The 22807-nt window shown below is 39.1% G+C and overlaps 1 protein-coding gene across 2 annotated transcripts in view; it reads right to left on the bottom strand.

Annotated features, from left to right (window-relative positions):
• NFX1 (nuclear transcription factor, X-box binding 1) overlaps positions 1 to 22807 on the bottom strand; it is a 73179-nt gene that overhangs the window by 32896 nt on the left and 17476 nt on the right. For both annotated transcript variants that reach the window (XM_019424162.2, XM_019424161.2), the window contains exons 4-9: positions 21250 to 21327; positions 16375 to 16480; positions 12988 to 13059; positions 11156 to 11295; positions 3560 to 3659; positions 3259 to 3476 (exon numbers count right to left, since the gene is read on the bottom strand). In XM_019424162.2, the coding sequence (XP_019279707.1) occupies positions 3259 to 3476; positions 3560 to 3659; positions 11156 to 11295; positions 12988 to 13059; positions 16375 to 16480; positions 21250 to 21327 (714 nt within the window). The remainder of the gene's footprint in view (positions 1 to 3258; positions 3477 to 3559; positions 3660 to 11155; positions 11296 to 12987; positions 13060 to 16374; positions 16481 to 21249; positions 21328 to 22807) is intronic.

The raw sequence follows: 22807 nt of genomic DNA, 5'->3' as shown, positions 1-22807 counted from the left end.
CAAGATTTTCTCCTTATCCTTGGCTTTCGGCTTTTTACTTGTGTCTAGGTGTGGAACATTTTGAATTTGTCCTATTGGGAGTTGAGCTTCTTGGATATACAGATTAAAGGTTTTCAATAAATTTGAAAAGTTTTCAGTTATTCAAATATTTTTCTGCTTTCTACCATTCTGGTATTCCCATTACATATGTTTGTGTGCTTAAAAGTACTCCCATTTCTTTGAAGTGCTGTTCACTTTTCTTCATTCTACTTTCTCTCTGTTGGGCATAAATTGCTCAGCAGTCTGATCCAATGAAATTGGGTAAGGGTAATCTTTGAGGCAAGTCTGTGAAGTCTGTTCTGACCCCAGAGGGGCTCCTCTTAGCTACCTCTTTCCCTGGTTCTTTCTGCTGAACTAGCTGGCTTACAGTTTAGCTAGCTGCCCTTAATCAAGAAGAGCTATTATTTTCTGAAGGGTTTTTAGGCCTGAACTTCTCTACATTATTTCAAATTAAAGTCCTTTCCTTTGGAGAGTACTTTGGAGCTCTCTTTTTTATGGACTACCTTTCTCCCTAGGAAAAGTCTCAGTTACTTACTTTTGGTGGTGAGTGGGACAGTAGCCTCTGGTTTTCTTGGCTTGTATCTTTCAGCATAGAGCCTCTGCTCTACAAATGAGCTGGGGTGAAGATGACTAGGGCCCCAATATTTTAACCTGCTGTGATTGGAGTAAAACTTCTGACTTACGGGTGGGCTGTATGGAAGGGAGCCTGCAACTCTCAGCTGTGTCTACCAGAAACGTAGCCTCTTTTTTTAAGATTTTATTTTTAAGTAATCTCTACACCTAATGTGGGACTTGAACCTACACCCCCAACAAGAACTGCATGCTCTACCAATTGAGCCAGCCAGTGTCCCAGAAATTTAGCCTCTTCAATTTGGAGTTAGAGGGGATGAAAAATGCTGGCAGTGTGCTCCTCCTAGTGAGACTTGGTAACCCCTGACTGGGATCTTAGGGGTAGAGGAAGCCTCATCTTCTTGGCACACCTATCCTGAGTGGAGCTTTTGTTAAGCTGAGCTGGGGGTGGAAGGGAGGGAATGGATTGTGACTTAAACAACACAGACTCTTGCTGTTCTTACTGAGTTTCAGTAGATTTTCTTTAATAAATACTCATTTGAGGTATGCCCATCGGACAATTTCCAGAGACTTTAAATGATTCCTTTTCTCCAGTTTTGCTTGTTTTGCTGGGGAGTGGGTCCATGTAGCTCCTCATATTTCCACTGTGAAAGCAGAACTCTACCTAGTGTCTTGTACTAAAGCGATTTATCTAGGATAGAAATTCCTACTGAGTGAGACACTAAAAGACCTCAGCAAACTTTCTATGGATAAGCTAGATCTGAATAAACTTGAGAGCCACTGTTTTCACATGGGCTTGTCTTTGAGCTTCTCAATCCAACTCAGCCTAATTCCTTACAAATTTTTTATGATTAAAAACCTGATGAGGTACAGTGGTTACCCTCAAATCCCTTGATCTGTTCTTATCCTACCCCTGGGGCTGGTTTATACTGATAATTACTATTCTTCTCTTGCTCAAGTCCCCCTGTATTACCCATTTTGCATTTCGTCTTTCTCTCATTGCCAACATATTTTAGCCCCATGGTAGGATTTCTTGTGGTCATTGTATATAAAATTGTTATAAAACTGACCCATGAGCTTTCTGAAAAGGGAAGACTTTAACCATCCTTCTTGATTTTGAAGTCATCTGATCTTCACTTTACAGAGTTTATCTGAAGATACATTTTCACAGTTGGCAAAGAGAACCAATAGACAATTGATTTTTCTAATGCAGTTGAAACGTGTATTAAAATATGAGAAAAGATGGGGCGCCTGGGTGGCTCAGTTGGTTAAGCGGCCGACTTCGGCTCAGGTCACGATCTTGCGGTCTGTGAGTTCGAGCCCCGCGTCGGGCTCTGTGCTGACCGCTCAGAGCCTGGAGCCTGTTTCAGATTCTGTGTCTCCCTCTCTCTGACCCTCCCCCGTTCATGCTCTGTCTCTCTCTGTCTCAAAAATAAATAAACGCTAAAAAAAAAAAAAAAAAAAAAAATATATATGAGAAAAGAACATTCCTCCTCTATACACAATTTTAAAGTCAGACTATAAAAAATACAGTAGGATGTACCTACTGGTTCCTGCTGGTGTTTGGAAGAAATATGAAATCTCTATTTTTGATAAACATGGAAACCAAACCTAAAGATTCTAGCTTTGCTGCAGTTATAGGAACACCTCTCTTAGACAAACTCAGTTGCCTACATCCATTCTTCTAAACACACAGCCTTTGAACACTCACCCAGGATAGAAGGTGCCAAGTCATTGCAAAACTATACCAGCACCTCCCCCAAGGAATGCCCCAGAACGTCTCAGAACTCAGACTATTACTTTATAGCCAATTCAAACAAATTTCTTCTGGTTTCTATATCCAAGTAATCAGAAGCCACACGTCAGAAGAAAGGGAGAGTCACTAATGCTAAAAGCACTGCCAGGAAAATAAACAACCGAAAGCTTTAACAAGTAGATAAACAATTCAAACTGCATACTAGTGTGGGGAAACTGCCTGAGAAACCTCAGCAGGCCCTGAGGGCACCAGTGTACCCAGGAGGATACGACAACTGAGGTTCAGGAAAATGATGACTCTGGGTTAACAAAGGGGAAAAACTTATCTCCAATAAACTCTATTTAAAGAAAGAAGAAAATGTGAATTTTAGAAAACTGTCCATCCAAAGTGATGCTCAAGAGGTGTTACTCCTCAACTATATGGGAAAATTAGCTATAGAAAATATATTTCTTGAGTGACCCAAATGGCTAAAGTTTTATTATACTTAGAATTTTAGTTCTTAAACATCTGACCCAGTTATTTAACATGTTCCTATTACATGAAAATGCCTTTAAACACTCACTGAACCCTGGATTAGTAAACGGATAGATCGTGTCCATACTAGTGTAGGCTAAGAGAAATCATAACCCCCTCATGGGATAGTATCTCACAACTGTCCTGAGTTAGCAATAAAATACCCAAAGCAGAAGGAGAAATCACTTGGGTAAATGAGAGTTTTCACATTTTGAAATTTTTGAGGAGGAAAGAAAAAGTACCCACACAAATTTCATCATTAATATTTTTAAAAGCCTCTGATATTATAACTAAAATTTAACGCTATTCTCCTTATAAAGTCACTGCTGCCAAACACTTCCACTCATATTTTTAAAGACAACTTTATGCCTACTAGTTACCTAAGGAACCACATGGCAGAGGCTTGCCGCACACTTTTCCACATGAAGGGACAGGATCCATGCATGTTTTCCGACCACTACTTCCAAGTTCTAGCAATTGGCTGAGAGGAGTTTGGCCACAAGGGCAACAGCGCACCAGCTGGGGGAGCCGTGGGCATGGCTGGCAGGGCTGAGGGTGGCACACTTGAGAACACGTATGGTTCCCACATTTCAAGTCCCTGTTAGGAAAAACAACAGACTATTACATAATTGTTGCATAAAATACAGCTTTATTCTAACTGAGAAAAACATAAAACCTTACTTGCCACATATCTTTAAACAGCCAAAGTCACCAAATCCATCAGACTTTCCTACATCTGTTCCACATAACACGTCTCGGGAAGTGTTGCCACAGTAGCATACTTGAGGACACAATTTAAAAAACAAAGGTTAGTAACCTGCATGGGTTCTTAAAATTTTCCAAACAATCTATAAGAAAGCACAAAATGCAACTCATTAATGTTGATCAGACCTGATGCAGAAATAAATGTGGCATATATAGCAGCTCTAAGACCCACCTGAGAAGCTTTAGCACAGAAGTAAAAAAGGCCTTGTAAGACTGTTGATATCCCATGGTGCCTCTGCAGCACATCCCCAAAGCAGCATTAAAGTGAAGCAATTCTCTAAATTTAGAGGCTACTATCCGGCCCATGAGGCCATAGCTGAGAGCCATTTACTGTGTGGCTCCCTGGGGTCCTCTGGAGATGTTACAGAAGATGGAAACTAAGCTGGTGATAGTCGTGGAGGAGTTGATGACTAAATCATTCCCATCTTCACTTCAACCCAAGCAGCAGAGATTTAGTACTTTATATACTGGGGCTCACAGAAAATGCTTGGAAAAACTCTCTACTGCTAAAAAGGAATAAAAAAACTGGTACAATATAAAATCTTCAATAATTTGTATTCTATTGTTGAATTTGAAGTAATCATGTTTAAGAATTGATACTGAGTAAGAAGTTCAAACAACTCAAGAGTTTTATTTGCTAGATAAAGAACCCAGCTTAACTTCTATAGATTTCCCAATGGGTTCAAGAAATAATGAGTTCTAATATGCCTACATTGGTAAAAGTAGAGGGTGAACCCAATCACTATAAATTTGTGACAGAACATCAGACTTCAGGCCCTAACTTAATTGCTCCTTTAAATGACTTCCATGGTCAGGAGGTGCTCTTTACAGTCAATCCTGTGTGGTTTTAGAGATGTTTCTTATTAATCATCATTAACGTCTTGCAAAATTTAGATCACTTTATTATTTAAGGCCACGAACTTCATACGTAAAAAAGAATATTTTAGTGATAGCCTCCGTCCTATGTCCATGGCTCTTTGTGGTGTTAGCAAAAAGCATTTATTGGGACTTTATAAAAATTGTAAACATTTTGAAATAAAAAATATGTTTTTAGATGCATTAATTAAATATGTTAATTAAATATAGCCTACAAACAACAACAACAAAAGAAGTAATGAGTTTCTTTATTTCTTGAGGGCAGGAATAAATATGTTTAAGGAGTTATGCTTCTGATGTATTAAAATGTAACAAAGTCTGATAAGAATTAATTTTCATCAACTTATATAATTTTTCCAAGTGTCATTTTACATTTTCTTTTTTTTCTTTTTAAGATATTTTTATTTATTTTTGAGACAGAGAGAGACAGAGCATGAGCAGGGGAGGGGCAGAGAGAGAGGGAGACACAGAATCCGAAGCAGGCTCCAGGCTCTGAGCTGTCAGCACAGAGCCCAATGCGGGGCTCAAACTCACAGACTGTGAGATCATGACCTGAGCCGAAGTCGGCCACTCAACCGACTGAGCCACCCAGGCGCTCCTCATTTTACATTTTCAATTTACAATGAAAATTTATCTTGGGGAGCCTGGGTGGCTCAGACGGTTAAGCGTCCGACTTCAGGTCATGATCTCGCAGTTCATGAGTTTGAGCCCCTTATTAGGCTCTGTGCTCACAGCTCAGAGCCTAGAGCCTGTTTTAGATTCTGTGTCTCCTTCTCTCTCTGCCCCTCCACTTCTCATGCTCTTTCTCTCTAAAAAATAAATAAACATTAAAAAAAATTTTTTAGGGGCGCCAGGGTGGTTCAGTTGGATGAAAGTCTGACTTCGGCTCAGGTCATGATCTTGCGGTTCGTGAGTTCGAGCCCCGCGTCAGGCTTTGTGCTGACAGCTCAGAGCCTGGATCCTACTTCCAATCTGTGTATCCCCCCCCCCCCCCCGCCCCGCCCCTCTCCCGCTCATACTCTCTCTCTCTCTCTAAAAAATAAACATTAAAAAAATTTTTTTAATAAATTTTTTTTAATAAAAAAAATTTTTTTAAAAGATAGTGAAAATTGATCTCATTAAAATCAATCTATGCAAATATGCCTGACCCTACATAATAAATGCAGACCAAAAGATTTCAATTTAGAAATCCTACAGACCTAATGATGCTTTCCTTCTTTCTCAGTACAACTTAGATATCTACTTACACAGAAAAATCAACATTAGAATAAACGTAACATTATAAAAACATCAAATCATAAAATCACGTAGTAAAAATTAAAATAAATATTTCTAACTAAACATGAGACATAATGTTTGTAAAATAAAACACTGTACTGAACAGACCAAAAACTTTCAATGAAAAGAGGGAAAGCCTCAAATCAATGAAGACATAACCAAGACTCTTGATTTTTAAAATCTACTTTCCACCTTCTAGTAAGTACATGTGCAGTTTCATCTCCGGTTCTAAAATTGATTCACTTATCCAATAAAAACTTATTGGATGAATTAATATAGACGTAGGAAACACAACCAGCATTTATGAAATCAATGAATTCATAAACAAACCCTAGTAACTGGGAATTTCTACAAGCGAGCTTTTCTTTCCTAAGTTTCTGCTCAGACAGAACAGAGACTTTTTTTTTTTTTTTTTTTTTTGAGGTATGAGCAGACAGCTGTGAACAAAAGAATCAAGGGTCAGAAATAAACCCACACCTATATGGCCAATTCACTTATAAAAAAGGAGGCAAGAATATATAATGAGTAGAAGACAGTCTTTTTAGTAAATGGTGCTAGAAAAATCAAACAGTTACATGCAAAAGAATGACACTGGACCATTTTCTTATATCACACATAAAAATAACCTCAGACTGGATTAAAGACATAAATGAGAGACCTGAAACCATTAAACTCCTAAAAGGAAACACAGGCAGTAATCTCTTGGACACTGCCCTTAGCAACATATTTATGGATAGGTCTCCTCAGGAAAGGGAGATAAAAGCAAAAATAAACTACTGGGGATTACATCAAATAAAAAGCTTTTGCAGGCACCTGGGTGACTCAGTAGGTTAAGCGTCTGACTTCTGCGCAGGTAATAATCTCACAGTCCATGAGTTCAAGCCCCACGTGAGGCTCTGTGCAGACAGCTCAGAGCCTATAGCCTGCTTCAGATACTGTGTCTCCCTCTCTCTCTGCTCCTCCCCTGCTAGTGCTCTCTCTCTCAAAAATAAAATTAAAACAAAAAAATAAATAAAAAAAAACACAACCTTTTGCACAGCAAAGGAAACCATCAACAAAACAAAAAGGCAACCTAAGGAATAGGAGAAGATATATGCAAATGAGATGCCTAATGAGGAGTTAATATCCAAAATATATAAAGAATTTATACAATTCGGGGCGCCTGGGTGGCTCAGTCGGTTAAGCATCTGACTTCGGATCAGGTCATGATCTTGTGGTCCATGAGTTCAAGACCCGTGTCAGGCTCTGTGCTGACAAGTCAGAGCCTGGGGCCTGCTTCAGATTCTGCATCTCCCTCTCTCTCTGCCCCTCCCCTGCTTGTGCTCAGTCTCTCTTGCTCTCAAAAATAAGTAAGCATTAAAAAAAAATTTTTTTAAAGAAATAACAAACATTGATGAGGATGTAGAGAAAGAGGAACCCTTGTGCAATGCAGGTAGAAATAGAAATTGGTGCAACCACTGTGGAAAACAGTATGGAGGTTCCTCAAAAAATTAAAAACATAAATACCATGATCCAGCAATTCCACAACTAAGTATTTACCCAAAGAAAACAAAAACACTAATTCGAGAAGATACATGCACCTTATGCTTGTTGCAGCATTATTTGCAATAGCCAAGATATGGAAACAACCCAAGAATCCATCAATAGATGAATGGATAAAGATGTGGTGTATATATATATATATATATATGTATATATATATATATATATATATACATATATATATATATATATATACAATGGCATATTACTTAGTCATAAAAAAGAATGAGACATTGCCATTTACAACTATATAGATGGACCTCTCTAGGGTATTATGCTAAGTGAAATAAGTCTAACAGAGAAGGACAAATACCATATGATTTCACTTATATGTGAATCTAAAGAACAAAAGAATAAGCAAGCAAACAAAGAAACCTCAAGACTCTTAAATACAGAGAAAAAACTGACAGTTGCCACAGGGAGGTGAGTGAGGGATGGATGAAATAGATGAAGGGGATTAAGAGGTACAAACTGCCAGTTACAAGTCAAAGAGATGAAAAGTACAGCACAGAGAATACAGTCAATAATACTATAATAACATTATATGGTGACAGTGACTGCACTTATTGTGGAGAACACTGAGTCAAATGAGTATGTTGAAACTAATGAGTATGTGAAACTAATATGACACTGTATGTTAATTATAATTCAATTAAAACCACAAAAGAATCAAAGGTCAGAAAACTGTGACAATAAAAACAAAATGGAGGGGTGCCTGGGTGGCTCAGTCAGTTAGCATCCAACTTTGGCTCAGGTCATGATCTCACTGCTCGTGAGTTCGAGCCCCACATTGCGCTCTGTGCTAACCGCTTGGAGCCTGGAGCCTGCTTCAGATTCTGTCTCTGTCTCTCTGCACCTCCCCTGCTCGCTCTGTGTCTCTGTCTCTCTCTCTCAAATATAAAATAAAAACCAAAAAAATTAAAAACCAAAAAAGCCAAAATGGAGCCCCTGATCAATTAGGGAATAATCGGAGTACAATACTAAAAAGCCCCACTATGCTTAGGCACAAGAGACAGCAATATGAGCTGGTGACAGAAGACTTGGATGGAGTCACCGCTGGCTGAAGAATATGGAACCAGAGGAGTCTGGAAGGTCTCTGCTGCCAGCTTTAGCCTATTCAGCATTTTTATCAACACATGAATGAACCCCCAGAAGGAATGCTTATTAAATCTCTAGATAAGGCTGAAAGGGATCCTAGGAGAATTACAAATAGAGAAGAGAAACAAACTGTACTCATGGCCATAACAGTCCCCTAGATATTTACTGTGGACAAACAAAAAGCCTTCCACTGGGTTTGAAAAATCAACTACACAGCAACACAAAGGCAGAGACGGGAATCCATACAAATTTGTACAAAAAAGATCTGGTTGAATTAGGTGAGTAAAAGCACAATATGAATTAAGAACTATAAATGGTCCACATCAAAGGGACTCTCACACCACAATCTATATTGTTAAGACCAAACTGCCAGCATATACTTAACTCCTGCCTTATCTCAAAATGGATTTGAGGCAACACGTAAGAATATATGAAATATAACAAAAGAACATAAAATTAAAGATGTGAAAAGTGGAACAATGGTAGAGACATAGAAAAAAATCATAGCTTAAAAAGAAATACACTATAAAGACAAACATTAGGTCAATCATACGAGGCTTCTAAGATAAAAAGATCAATAGTCTTTGAGGAAAAACAACCAGTCTTGGAACTAAAGCCAGACAGGAATTTCTCCCAGGAGGACCCATAAAGAGAAATTGAGTATTACATGGCACAGTTCCTTACATGAAATTCTTACAGTACACAACACAAAACATTTCATAGGGCTGTTACTTATTTTAGGTGCCAACACAGATCAACAGCATCACACCAAGGTAAAATTTAATAAAATAAAACTCTATAAGGCATCAATACACTATAGCCTGGGATCCCTGCAGATCAGGGACTATTGTAAAAACAGAGGAATCACACAGTATGTGTTTCTTTGTGACTTGTTTCTTTCCCTTAGCGCAGTGTTTGGGAGGTTCATCTACTTCATAGCATGTATTGATACTACATTCTTTTCATGGATGAGTAATAATCCAATGTATGGTCATACCACATTTGTTTATCCATTCCTCAAGTGACAGTCATTTGAATTGCTTCCACATTTTGACTACGATGACTAGTACTGCTATGCACGTGCATTTACAAGTTTTTTTGTGGACATATATTTCCATCTCTTTTGGATATGTGCCCAGGAATGGAATTACTGGGTCATATGATAAAATTCTACATTTAACCTTTTAAGAAAATGCCAGACTGTTTTCTAAAGTGGTTATACTATATTACTTATTGTGGTTTTAACTTACATTCCCTTAGTATTTAAAGGTGTTAAGCACCTTTTGTGTGTTTGTTGGCTATTTATAGGTTTTCTTTTACGAAGTATCTGTTCAAGTCTTTTGCTCATTGTTTAAGTTGTTCATCTTTTTTATAGGTACTTTTTTTTAAAATTTTTTTTAACTTTTATTTATTTTTGAGACAGAGAGGGACAGAGCATGAATAGGGGATGGGCAGAGAGAGAGAGAAGGAGACACAGAATCTGAAACAGGCTCCAGGCTCTGAGCTGTCAGCACAGAGCCCGATGCGGGGCTTGAACTCACGGACCGTGAGATCATGACCTGAGCCGAAGTCAGACGCTTAACCACTGAGCCACCCAGGAGCCCCACTGTTCATCTTTAATTACTTTGTAAGAGTACTTCAAAATTTCTGGATACAATATGCAATTGATTTATTCATTTTCTTTCTTTTTTTTTTTTTTTAATTTTTTTTTTTTTTTAACGTTTATTTATTTTTGAGACAGAGAGAGACAGAGCATAGCATGAACAGGGGAGGGTCAGAGAGAGGGAGACACAGAATCCGAAACAGGCTCCAGGCTCTGAGCTGTCAGCACAGAGCCTGACGCGGGGCTCGAACTCACGGACCGTGAGATCATGACCTGAGCTGAAGTTGGACGCTTAACCGACGAGCCACCCAGGCGCCCCTGATTTATTCATTTTCTTAATGGTATCTTCTGATGAAGAGAAGCTTTTAATTTTGATAAAGTTCAATGTATCAATTTTTTCTTTTATGGTTAGTATTTTTGTTGTTCTGTCCAAGAAATCTTTACCTAACCCCAAAGTCATGAAAATATTCTCTAATAGTTTATTCTGGAAGATAACTTTATGTTTCTGGGTTTTACATTTAAGTCTGTGATCCATGTAGAATTAATTTTGTGAAAAGAGTAAATTAGGGGTTGAGGTTTGTTTTTTCTTATGTATACATCCAGTTGTTCTAGCAACATCTGTAAAAAGACTTCTTTTCCCATTGAATTAACTTAACATTGTGGTTGAAAATCAACTAACTGTATATATGTGGGTCTGTTTCTGGACTTTAGTCTCTTCCATGCATCTAGTAGTCTACCTTTAACAGCAACAACTCAATGTCATGATTACTGGAACTTTAAATGTCTTGAAATCAGATAGTTTAATCCTTTCAAGTTCATTCTTTTCAAGATTTTTTTGGCCTTTCTAGATCCTTTACAGTTACTTTTTATTTATTTTTTTAATTTCCCAAGTAGTTATTTTTAAACAGCATTTTAAAATCTACTGTTCAAATTCTACAGGACAATGACTTATAGTGGTATTGTGTAACTAAACTAATGAAAACCATCTAAGCATTAATTTATCTCCAATTCTTCCTACCCAAGGTACAACGCTAGAGGCCTTGTCATCAACACAACTATAAATAAGGTTCTAGAAAAGTACACAAGTATTGCTAGTTGGTGTGCCCACCACTTACCCTGGTTCAATATGATCCGACAAGGCTGGCACTGACCCCCATGACATAGCTCAGCACAATGGTGCTGACCACAATTCAAAAGATTCTCACATGGATTGGAACAGTGGACTGAAACAGCCTGACCACAGCGAACTGTGTGCCTGGAAAGAAAACAGATGTAAAGGCAGAATTAGTCAACACTGGACAAGTTCCTGTTGGATAGCTAAACAACGAAGCACAAACTTCCTCCCCAAAACTATGAAACCTTTCTCTTGGCCCCATTTTCCCACTCTTCTGTTTCCCTCCTCCAGTCTTTATTTCCTCAATCACCCTCCTCTTCTCCGCTCTTTCTTTTCTCCTGCTTTGTTTTCCTTATTTCCCACCCTGCCTTTCTCTCTCCCCTATATTCTGACCAGTGAAGTGAAGTTCCTCTCTGTGGATTTCTTCTGAGTTCCCACGAGGTAGGGGAACTCCCCCTCCCAGGCAGGAGGGGAAGAGCCTGGAGCTCCTACAATGTCTTACAGATGGAGGTAGGAAAGTTGCAGGGTGGGTGGGGTAGTTATAATGTACATACTCAGATTGGAAGTACAATGGTATTCTCCTGGGACCCAGTACTCTGGCATTTTATGCAGTTATAATACTTAAGGACATACTGTATGTGACTTTGATTTCAGATGGGAAAATCATTCTGGCTTTGTTCTAATGAGCACCTTAATTTTGCTGACTTATTGGCTAGGGAAGGATATGAGATCAGTGCTTTTAGACAACTGTCTTCAGGTCTCTTGCAGGGTAATGGTTTAGAGCTTGGAGTCTACTCTCCTGCAAGGAGTTTAAGTTATTTATTTTGAGAGAGAGAAAGAGAGTGAGTGAGAGAGGGGCAGAAAGAGGGAGAGAGAGAATCCCAAGCAGGCTCTGTGCTGACAGCACAGAGGTCGACACGGGGCTCAATCCCATGAACCATGAGATCATGACCTGAGCCAAACCAAGAATCGGACACTTAACCAACTGAGCCACCCTGGCGCCCCAACAAAAAGAGTTGTATTCTGTCCCCTACTTTGTTTTAAAAACTCACTGTTATATACACAAATAATCAGTTTCAGGGCTCAGCATCATGTCTAATAAAACTCCTGGAAGTGAACACTATTATTTCTATTTTATAAGTAAAATGAGGCTTAAGCAACTTGCCCATGTCAATAACCAATTAGTGGCAGAGCCTAGATCTGACCTGGTCTTTCTGACCCAGAGCTCTTGCATGTGACTCTCAGGCCGCATTACTATCCTTTTAAGTTCAGTAAATGCTAAACAAATGAGATTCACTGAAAATTGGCTCAATCCCATTTTGTCTTGTGGTTCAGAAATTATTTCAGGGTCTTACTGGGCCTCAGAGACCTTCCATAACTACCACTGATCCTTGCCCTGATGATGGAGAACTTGTTATTATAATGAAAAGAGGGTGGGCTCTGGGGTCACTTATTCTTTCATTCAACAATATTCACTGAAAACCTCCTAGATGTCAGATATTATGCTAGGTACAGGTAAATGGCCCCTGTGTCCTGAACCTTAACAAGCCTGGGTTCAATCCTGGTTCTTTCACCCACTAGAAAGGTTAAGATAAAAGTCCTTGTCACCTCGGCATTTCACCTGAAATGGGCAATCTCACCATGCATATAACTTCTTAATCACTTATAAGACTGCAAAACAGGATTGGGCCAGCAGAACAAATACTTTTTACAAAAAAGTACTATTTACGCTTACCACTTATTTATATGTACCTACTAATTCTTAATTTAGAAATTCACAGATAAATCATCAATGTAGAAACTGAAGTCTTTAGAGTACAGTTCTAACTTTACCTTGTCCGTCCACATTCACATGTTTTAGTCATAAAGGCAGGGCAGGGTGGGCAAGGTCCTGGATGGCAGAGACTAAAAGAGAAGGGCTTAGATGAATAAATCATACTCATGTATCCAAACCTGAACAAAGCTGCCCCTACTGGGTCTTATTGTGAATGTGGCAACAAATAAACCTACTACAAAATGTTTTAGCCTTTGTCTAAAGTTGATTAAACTATTTAAACAAAGATACCAACAATGTTTTCATATAGAAGGAACTGATGGCATTATCATCTTAGAATATTTAACCAGAAAAATAGAGCCCAAGTCAAAATACTGGTTTTATTTGGGTCTGACAAAGATGACATGTCCATAGATGGTCTTAGCCCACTTAGTGAGATGTGTAGGGATAAAAATAGCTTGCCACTCAGATGAATGGCAGAATGGGCGATGGAATCTCTTAGAAGATCAGAACCTGAGTGAAGCAATAAAGCATAAATCCAGTAGGTCCATGAGAAGTACAGACATTTATATCAGCTAGTATATAATCAGGTGATGGGCTAACAATGGGATCTGTGAAAAGGCGGCTGACATGAGGGAAGGCATGCTAGTAAGTAATGCAAAGAGAGAACAAAGGAAAAAGGGATTCATGGAAAGAACTGGAATTAGAGATATGCGATAGGTCAGAATTAGACTTCTGAACAGAATGCTTCTTCTAGGAGTGATGATATAAAGAAACCAAAAAAATTAGAAAATGGAATTTATATATTCAAATAGATACTATTCTCTTCAAAAGAGATACCCTGGTAACTTACACACTAATTTAGAAATACAACCATTTAAAAAATATTTTGGGAACTTCTTTGGAAACGTTTGTGGGGGGCATTCTATGTGATGGCAAATCACAATCCTTTGGGAATTATAGGCCAATTACAACCAAGTTTAATAAATCAAGTCGGTAAAAGAATTTGGTATAAAAAACCAGGTGTGCCTATACAGTGGTCTGGCTGGATTTTTTAATATGACTCCTACACCAGCTCTGATAATTCTTAAATAAGTTTTAAACACTAAAAACAATCCAGGAACAAGTGCCTAATTTTCTAGGGTGACCCATTTCAACAGACAGAAACCACATGAGACTTAAGTTTAAGCATTTTTTTAAAGATGACTATTATCATTCAACAGTTATACTTCACATGATATGCTGCAACCCTGTCAGGTGAAATGATTTTCATGGCTGCACATTTAAATAACTTTAAACTGACAAGATACATTGCTGGTCAGGTGTGGATGACTCCAGGTTATTTCAAATATCCCTCAGACCTAGACTCAATCCCAGGTAGGTGTGTGTGTGTGTGTGTGTGTGTGTGTGTGTGTGTTAAAGTTCATTCATTTTTGAGAGAGACAGCAGGGGAGGGATAGAGAGAGAGAGACGGAGACAGAGAATCCCCCAAGCAGGATCCACACAGCCAGTGCAGAGCCTGACTTGGGGCTCGATCCCACAAACCACGAGATCATGACCTAAGCCAAAATCAAGAGTCAAACACCTAACCAAATGAGCCACCCAGGCGCCCCTCAATCCCAGGTTTTTATAACCTTTAGAGCAGTGGTTCACAACACTGGCTCTTTATTAGAATCATAGGGAAAGACCCACCCCCCAAAAGACTGATTCAATTGCTACAAGGTAGAGACAGGGCACTGGTGTTTTAAAATGCTCCTTAATGACTCTAATGTGTAAAGAGGGTTGAGGATAACTCCTCCAGAGAATTTTACAATCTATGAAACAACCCAAAATAGAGACACAAAGGGGCCAACTGTGGCTTCTGAGTCCTGATACATATAAATGAGAGAAACTCAATGTTTTCTTTTGAAAGGAAGGTGCTGTCAGGGAATAGGATTTGGCAACCTCTAGGGGCCTGACAGGAGTAACAGGACAGCTGTCAAGAGAAGGATTTCCAAAGCCACAAAAGAGCAAGTTTTAGGGACTCCTTTCCCTTCAGCCATGGTATTGACCACCTGATCTGCATCACTTTTGATGTTTTCTGGTAGTCATGACAGGGCCATTTCTGCTAAAGGCTTCAGAATGATAGTTCATGCAGAGGGTTAACTTATTATTATTGAATTTACTTAAAATGCCAACTGAGGGATGGAATAGTTTAAACAGATGAGTCCCTGGGTTCTGAGGAAGGACCTATGGAAGCAGTAAAAGGAGAGGGGCCTACTACCTGGCAGGTAGCAGGCCAAGCTGCGTAGCCCCATCTGGACAGCTCTCCCACCACAGACAATTCTCCAGCATCACCCCCACATCTTAACCACAATGCCTCTGGCCCAACATTTACCCCTGCTCCAAGTAGCAGAAGTACCAAGATAATAGTTTGATGTCTGTTTTACTCTTAGATTTGGGTAATAAAAGCAAGTTACCATTACTTGACCATTTACCATGTGCCAGACTCTGTACCAAGCCTCTTAGATGCATTGAATTAATATTCATAAACATCTATAAGTGTTGTTGCTCATATCATTACTATTTTACAGATGCAGAAAATGAAGCTTAAAGAAGTAACTTATCCAAGGTCATACAACTGTTGAGTGACTTGAACCCAGGAATTAAAAATTTGTCTTAAGTTAAAGCTGTAGAATTTTGTCATTTGTAACTGATCAACTGTTAGTATTAGGTATTCCTCTTATTATTTACTTATTAAAAACATTTTTTAAAATATTTATTTATTTTGAAAGAGAGAAAGAGAGCACACATGAGGGTGGGAGGGGCAGAGAGAGAGGGAGAAGGAGAGAATCCCAAGCAGGCTCTGGGCTGTCAGCAGAAGCTGACATGGGGCTCTCACAAACTGTGAGACCATGACCCAAGCCGAAATCAAGAGTTGGATGCTTAACCAACTGAGCCACCCAGGCACTCCTATTCGTCTTATTACTAAGAAGCTGACTGGATATATTGTCAAGTTGGCTACTTATTATACAGAAGGGATTCACATCCTAAAAACACTGTGCAACAGGACTCTACAGACAGAAATTTGTCCTATATACTCTTCTGGACCTGGATATCATGGGGGAATATTTCTTCTTAGAAGCCAGCAGTATAATGTAGTGGTAGGAGCACTGGCTTTGGAAATCCCAGCTCCACCATGTCTTAGCACTATGACCTTGGACAAGATGCTTGGCCTTGCTGAGCCTCATCAGTAAAATGGAGATGATAAATATCTATACATCACTGGATTGTTATAAGGATTTGATGAGTTAACTCTTGCAGAGTGCCTGGCACAGTGTAAGTGCTTAGCAAATGGTACCATATTGCCCTTCACCCCACCCTGTTACATGGTAACCACCAGATACATAGAGTCAGAGCCACAAGCAAAGTGTATCTACCCCCAGAGGTCTCGTGTTCCAACTTACAGGTTACAGGAATGTGGACAGTCCTGGCCGGGCTGTTTCTTTCTACAAACCTCACCACAACTATGTGGAATTTCATTTCTGCTCCATTCCGGATTCTTTACCTTGCCTAAAACATATCAGATCAGAGAGTCAATGGTATAAACTTCAACTGCATCCTAGAGTTTAATGAAACAGTACAATATAGCTAGACAGCATGAAACTTCAGTATGGTTTCCATTAGTCTGACAAACACATGATCCCACATCCTAAAATTTAAAAAATGACTATAATGCTAATCATCAAAACCTTCACTAAGTATGATAAATCCTAAAAGATTTAGGAAAAGAGAAATAAAAAAGAGAAATAAAAGAGAAATAAAAAGTCACTTTTACTTATGAAAATGCCACTTTGACTAATGGACACATTTAATCTAAAATTAAAAAAACACTACAAGATCTATTTTTTGTAAATGGGCCCTTGAATGTATATGGGAATATCTGTTGTAAGGATCAGAAAGAAGAAATAAGGGATGAGAACAATGGGGTGGCAGATGGGGAAGGAGCAGGAAGAGATAGAAAGGACATAAATTCCCTGTACAGCAGGAAATTGCCAATTCTAAAGCTATGAGGTAGGCACAAAAAGTCAATAATTTATAATTAGTGTCACTTTGCAAATCTTTAGTAAATATCTTTCATGAACTTAGCACAGACGCAGGAAGAGTAAAACTGAGGCACAGGACTCCTCCATGCCCTTGAGGAACTTATCCTTACTTGGGCAATTTACACCCTAAATTGATGGCCTGTTCCCAGTCTTTGGCCTCTGCTTTTCTATCTTGTTTCTTTCAGAAATATTCATGTTGAGAGGTTCAATACACCTAAAGGCCCATGATTCCCAATACTACACTTTCTTCTTTTCTTTCCCCCAAATCTGTATTTTCTGCATTGTCCTAAATCCTCAGTTCCAGCCATCCCTGTCCAACCATCTGCCAAACATCTCTGCTTGGGGTGTCACAGTCACCCCAAACTGTCTACATTTACAACCAAAGTTAGCATCTTCCCTCTTAAACCCCTTTCTGTGTTCCCTATTTCTATCAGTGATATCATCACCATTGGAGTCAAACTCAAAAACTAGAGTCATCCCTGACTCCTCTTTTTCTTTCCATATTCTTTTCTTTTAATGTTTATTTTTGAGAGAGAGAGAGCTGCAGAGTACAAGTGGGGGAGAAGCAGAGAGAGAGGGAGACACAGAATCTGAAGCAGGCTCCAGGCTCTGAGCTGTCAGCACAGAGCCCGACACGGGGCTCAAACTTGTCAGTCATGAGATCATGACCTGAGTCGAAGTCGGACACTTAACCGACTGAGCCACCCAGGAGCCCCCCTTTCCACATTCTACTTAATCTTCTCAATTTCCGTACATAGTGTGCCTCACCTCATCTCCCCTGCTACTTCTACTCTTGCCTCTCTGTTAGCCAGAACCTCACCTTTAGACTATTAGAAAAGCTTCCCTGCCTCTGTACTTTTTTGCTCCAATACAGTGGCCTGGTTTTCCCCTACCATCTTTCAATGGCTCAACCTCTTTTCCCTGACTCTAAATGATGTCTTATTTTTCTTCTTCCTGCCAGGGTTCTGCATTAGACATTTTTTACCCCTTACCCTTTCATCCACTAGGGTCTCTACTACTCTCAAATGCAACTATCATCCTCGAGTCCTGATCTCTCTTTAAATGTATATTTTTTTAATTTTTAAAAAATGTTCATTTATTTTTGAGTGAGAAAGACAGAGTGCAAGCAGGGCAGGGGCAGAGGCAGAGAGAGACAGAATCCAAAGCAGGCTCCAGGCTCTGAGCTATCAACACAGAACCCAATGCGGGCCTCGAACTCACACACCATGAGATCATGACCTGAGCCGAAGTCAGCCACTTAACTGACAGCCACCCAGGTGCCCCTTAAATATTCTTAACTCCTTGTTGGACACCTCTCACTGGATGTGTTGTTCACTCCTCCAACTCAACATTTCTAAACTGAACTCACTGTCCCATCAGTCCTGGTTCTCTTGACCTCCCCTTTTCTGTCCTTGGTATCATCATTTCCAAAATGATACTTCAGAGCCACATTTGGGTTCTTCCCTTTCCCATTCCCATTTCCTTTCCTATTGCTGTTAATTCCTGTTTACTTTGAAATCCTCCTTTCTGCCCCACTCTAACACCCACTGTAGACTTATTATTCTTCATCTGGGTTCTTACAAGTCCCCAAAATGTTTAGGCTCCCAAATTCTCTATTCACTCCCACTAGACTAATCTTCATAAAGAATCACATTGATGCCCTTGGTGGCTTCCCACAGCCTGAAAAATGAAATCCTTACATGTAAGCCTGACATCAAGAAGTCAGCCCTGACCTTTCTAGTCATTTCCCACATCTCTGCCTTCACAGATCCTGCTCCATAACCAATGACTCTCCCTTCTGAAAAAAAGTCTTATTTTTAAACTTCTGCTTAAGCTATTCTCTTCAACAAATCTTTTCTCCTACGAAAATTTTACATATTTTCAAGCCCAGTTGAATTCTATCTCCTTTTTAAGGTTTCCCTTAATCATATAGCCCAACATCATAATTCACGCCAAAGATCTCCCACAGCACCTTGGACTTATAGAACATAAAGTTAATTGTGTCTTAGCTCTTAGACTGTAAGCTCTGTGAAGTTAATAAACAGTTTTAGTCCCCTCTGTTTCTTCATAGTGCTTGCTGCATTAATAAGTGCTCAATAAAGTATGTTAATGGTTTCCTGAAAGAACTAAGTGAGGCAAAGTCATTAGGTAAAATAAGGCCATTATTTGTATTCCTACACCATTTTACCTTGCTCAGATCATCCTGACCTCCACCCCACATTCTTCTACCTTCTTAGGGTCTCATATCTACTTTGTCGGTGAGGGTAAAGATTTTTCATTCCACTGTGGTGCGTTATGTTTAAAATTCCTTTAGGAGTGCCTGGGTAGTTCAGTAGGTTGTTAAGCCTCTGATTTTTGGCTCAGGTCATGATCTCACAGTTCATGAATTCGAGCCCCACGTTGGGCTCTGTGCCGACTGCTCAGAGCCTGGAGCCTGCTTCGGATTCTCTGTCTCCCTCTTTCTCTGCCCCTCCCCAACTCGTGCTTTGTCTCTGTTTATCTAGGATAAACTTAAAAAAAATTTTTTTAATCCTTTAAAATAAGGTAATGAAGCCTTGGTATTGGTCCTATTTGCACAGTTTTACATGGATGTCTTGCTTCCAGTTTCATGTTGCCTTTCTTTTTTTTTTTTAATTTTTATTTTAAGTAGGCTCCATGCCCAACATGGGGCTTGAACTCATGACCCTGAGATCAAGAGTTGCATGCTTGGGGCGCCTGGGTGGCTCAGTCGGTTGAGCGTCCGACTTCGGCTCAGGTCACGATCTCGCAGTTCGTGAGTTTGAGCCCCGCGTCGGGCTCTGTGCTGACAGCTCAGAGCCTGGAGCCTGCTTCCGATTCTGTGTCTCCCTCTCTCTCTGCCCCTTCCCCATTCATGCTCTGTCTCTCTCTGTCCCAAAAATAAATAAACGTTAAAAAAAAAAAAAAAAAAAAAAAAGAGTTGCACGCTCTACTGACTGAGCCAGCCAGGCATTTCTCACATTGCCTTTCCAATAGTACATTCCAAAATATTCATTCCTTCAACAAATATTATTTTATTACCTCTTAAGGTTCAAATTTTGGCAATAAAACATACCAGACCAGCAGATTCCAAATAAAAGAGTGGCCAAAGTGAAGAAGGCATAAGAAAGTGAGGCCTCCTTTGGAAGAGAATGTGGTCAGAACTTGAATGGATAAGGAGTCAGTGACAAGGATTTAAAGAAAATATGAGGAAGAACATTCTATATAGGTGAGTTCACCAAGAGATTTAGTCTAGAAGTTGAAGAGCTGATAGTCAATGGCCAACTCTTTGTGAAAGCTGCTATTTAAATAATGGGAAAAAAGAAATACCAACAAATTAAAGTATACAGAAATAAATAGGAAGTACTAGTTACTTCAAAAAAAGGAATGGCCAAAATAAGGGTTGTTGTGCTACCAAAAAGGTTAAGAACTTCTAAATCAGCCCTGGATTTGGTCAGGAAGGGGTTACTGATGACTTCTGAATAGTTTCAGCAAGGTGACAAGGAAAGAAGCAAAAATGCAATGGTTCAAGAAGGGAGACAGATGGTTAAGAAGCAAAATTTGCAAAATCAATAAGCAGATGAAGGTCAGCCATTAAAAGACAGGGAGGGAAGAAAAAAAAAAAAACAAAAAAAAGACATGCAGAAAATAGACTAGCAATAGGAATGGCTTCTGGATTACAGGAAGTTTTTACTAACACATAGGGGAATTGAGTTATTCAAAAACAGGAAGAAGTATTCCACAAAGAGGGAGAATAGAGTTTGTAATGCTGGTTTATAGAAAATCTTGCTTTACTATAAAGACCCCAATGACTGATTTCTTGGATTAAAATAAAATACATTTCAACACTACTCTTTTCTCATAGGGCTCAAATCTAGAATATCAAAGCTGTAACAGTTAAGGGAGTCCATGTCTATACCTGCCTCTACCATCTGGTCAGCTCTGGTCTAAAGCTAAGATCAAGGAGACTAGTGCTACAGCTCAGAAGTAGTATGTGCCTGGTGGGCACTATGAGAAGGCCCATGTCCAGAACGGCCTGCCAAGAGTACAAAGGCCTGGGTGGGACTCCAGCTGTGTGATAGACTACATGCAGATGATGTGTGTAGACTCCTGTAACTTTGAAGTCTTATGAGTATTAGTAACTTCTAAAACATATCTGGTACCTCACTTCTTCTGGGCTGGAAAATGAGTTACAATGCATGAAATGGAAGAGACTCAAGTGAAAGCAAAAAAACTCACCACAGAAACAGGTGTAAGTATTAGGAACATGTGCAGAAACATTCTGACAGGCAGGGCACCTCCAACCACTCTGGCCATCTGTTAAGAAAAATAAGAGGAAACCAAAATAACTTCCTTACAAAAGCACACGTAATTTTTAAAAATTTAAATCTAAAGGAAGTCATAATATTGAAGCAACAGTAGTTGTTTCATGTTATCAAATCAGGCATTTAAGAAACAAAATCAGGGTGTCTGGGTGGCTCAGTCAGTTGAGAGTCCGACTTCAGCTCAGGTCATGTGATCTCATAGCTTGTGAATTTGAGCCCTGCATTGGGCTTGCTACTCTCAGCATGGAGCCAGCTTCAGATCCTGTCTCCGCCTCCCATCCCGCACCCCCCCCTCCCGCTCATGCTCTCTCTCAAAAATGAATAAATATTAAAAAGAAACAAAATGAAAATACTGAATGCTTTGCTTAAATACTGCATTTGGGCTTATATTTATAAGGACTTTAGATACGGTAATCAAATGGGTATCCATTTTTTTAAATGTCAATTGAGATATAATTGACATATAGCCCTGTTTAAGATATACAACATGTTGATTTGATACATTTATATACTACAATATGATTACCATCATAGCATTACCTAATACCTGTATCATTTCACATAATTATCATTTCATTATGTGGTAAAAATGTAGCACTATTTTTTTTTTTAACTTTAAAAAATTTTTATTTATCTATTTATTTATTTATAAAGGAGAGAGAGACAGAGCGTGAACAGGGGAGGGGCAGGAGGGGCAGAGAGAATGGGAGACACAAAATCCAAAGCAGGCTCCAGGCTCCGAGCCGTCAGCATAGAGCCTGATGTGGGCTTGAACTCACGAACCGCGAGATCATGACCTAAGCTGAAGTCAGACACTTAATTGACTGAGCCACCCAGACACCCCACCCTTTTTTAAGCAATACTTTTAGTATTAAGGTAAACATTATCTAAATCTTGGCTTGAGAAAAAAGATAAAATATTTGAGTACGTGCAGGAAAACCCAGATATCTTTTTTTTTTATTAGATTTTATTTTTAAGTAATCTCTATATACCACATGGGGCTTGAACCCACAACCCCTGCAATCAAGAGCTGTATGGTCTACCGACTGAGCCAGCCAGGTACCTCGAGATGTCTTAAATTATAGAAGAGTCACAAATCAGAAAACATGTTATTAACAACATTTACACTATCCACAAATAGCAGTATACTTTGGGAAAAACCCACAAAATACTATGGAGAAGATCTGTTAAAGATAATGCAACTTTAACACCCTAGGGGTAAACTAAACCACTGCTTCCAAAACAAAACAAAACAAAACAAAACCCAACAACTGCTTTCTATAAATTTTCTAAAGCAAACTATACAGGAAATGTTTTCTATAGTTGCTACTTGGATAAGTTTTCAGTTAATGTGACTGATTTTGTTCTATTCCAAATATATTTTAATACTGTTATGTTAGCTGGTTTTAAAAATGTCTTTCCTTTTTTAAAATTTTATTTTTATTTTTTAAGTAAGCTCCCCACCCAACATT

This window comes from Panthera pardus, unplaced genomic scaffold (assembly GCF_024362965.1).
Source record: "Panthera pardus isolate Hobbes unplaced genomic scaffold, ASM2436296v1 HiC_scaffold_20, whole genome shotgun sequence".
Classification (NCBI taxonomy): domain Eukaryota; kingdom Metazoa; phylum Chordata; class Mammalia; order Carnivora; family Felidae; genus Panthera; species Panthera pardus.
Note: the sequence above shows the minus strand (reverse complement) of the source record. Positions and strands in the feature narration are given on the sequence as shown.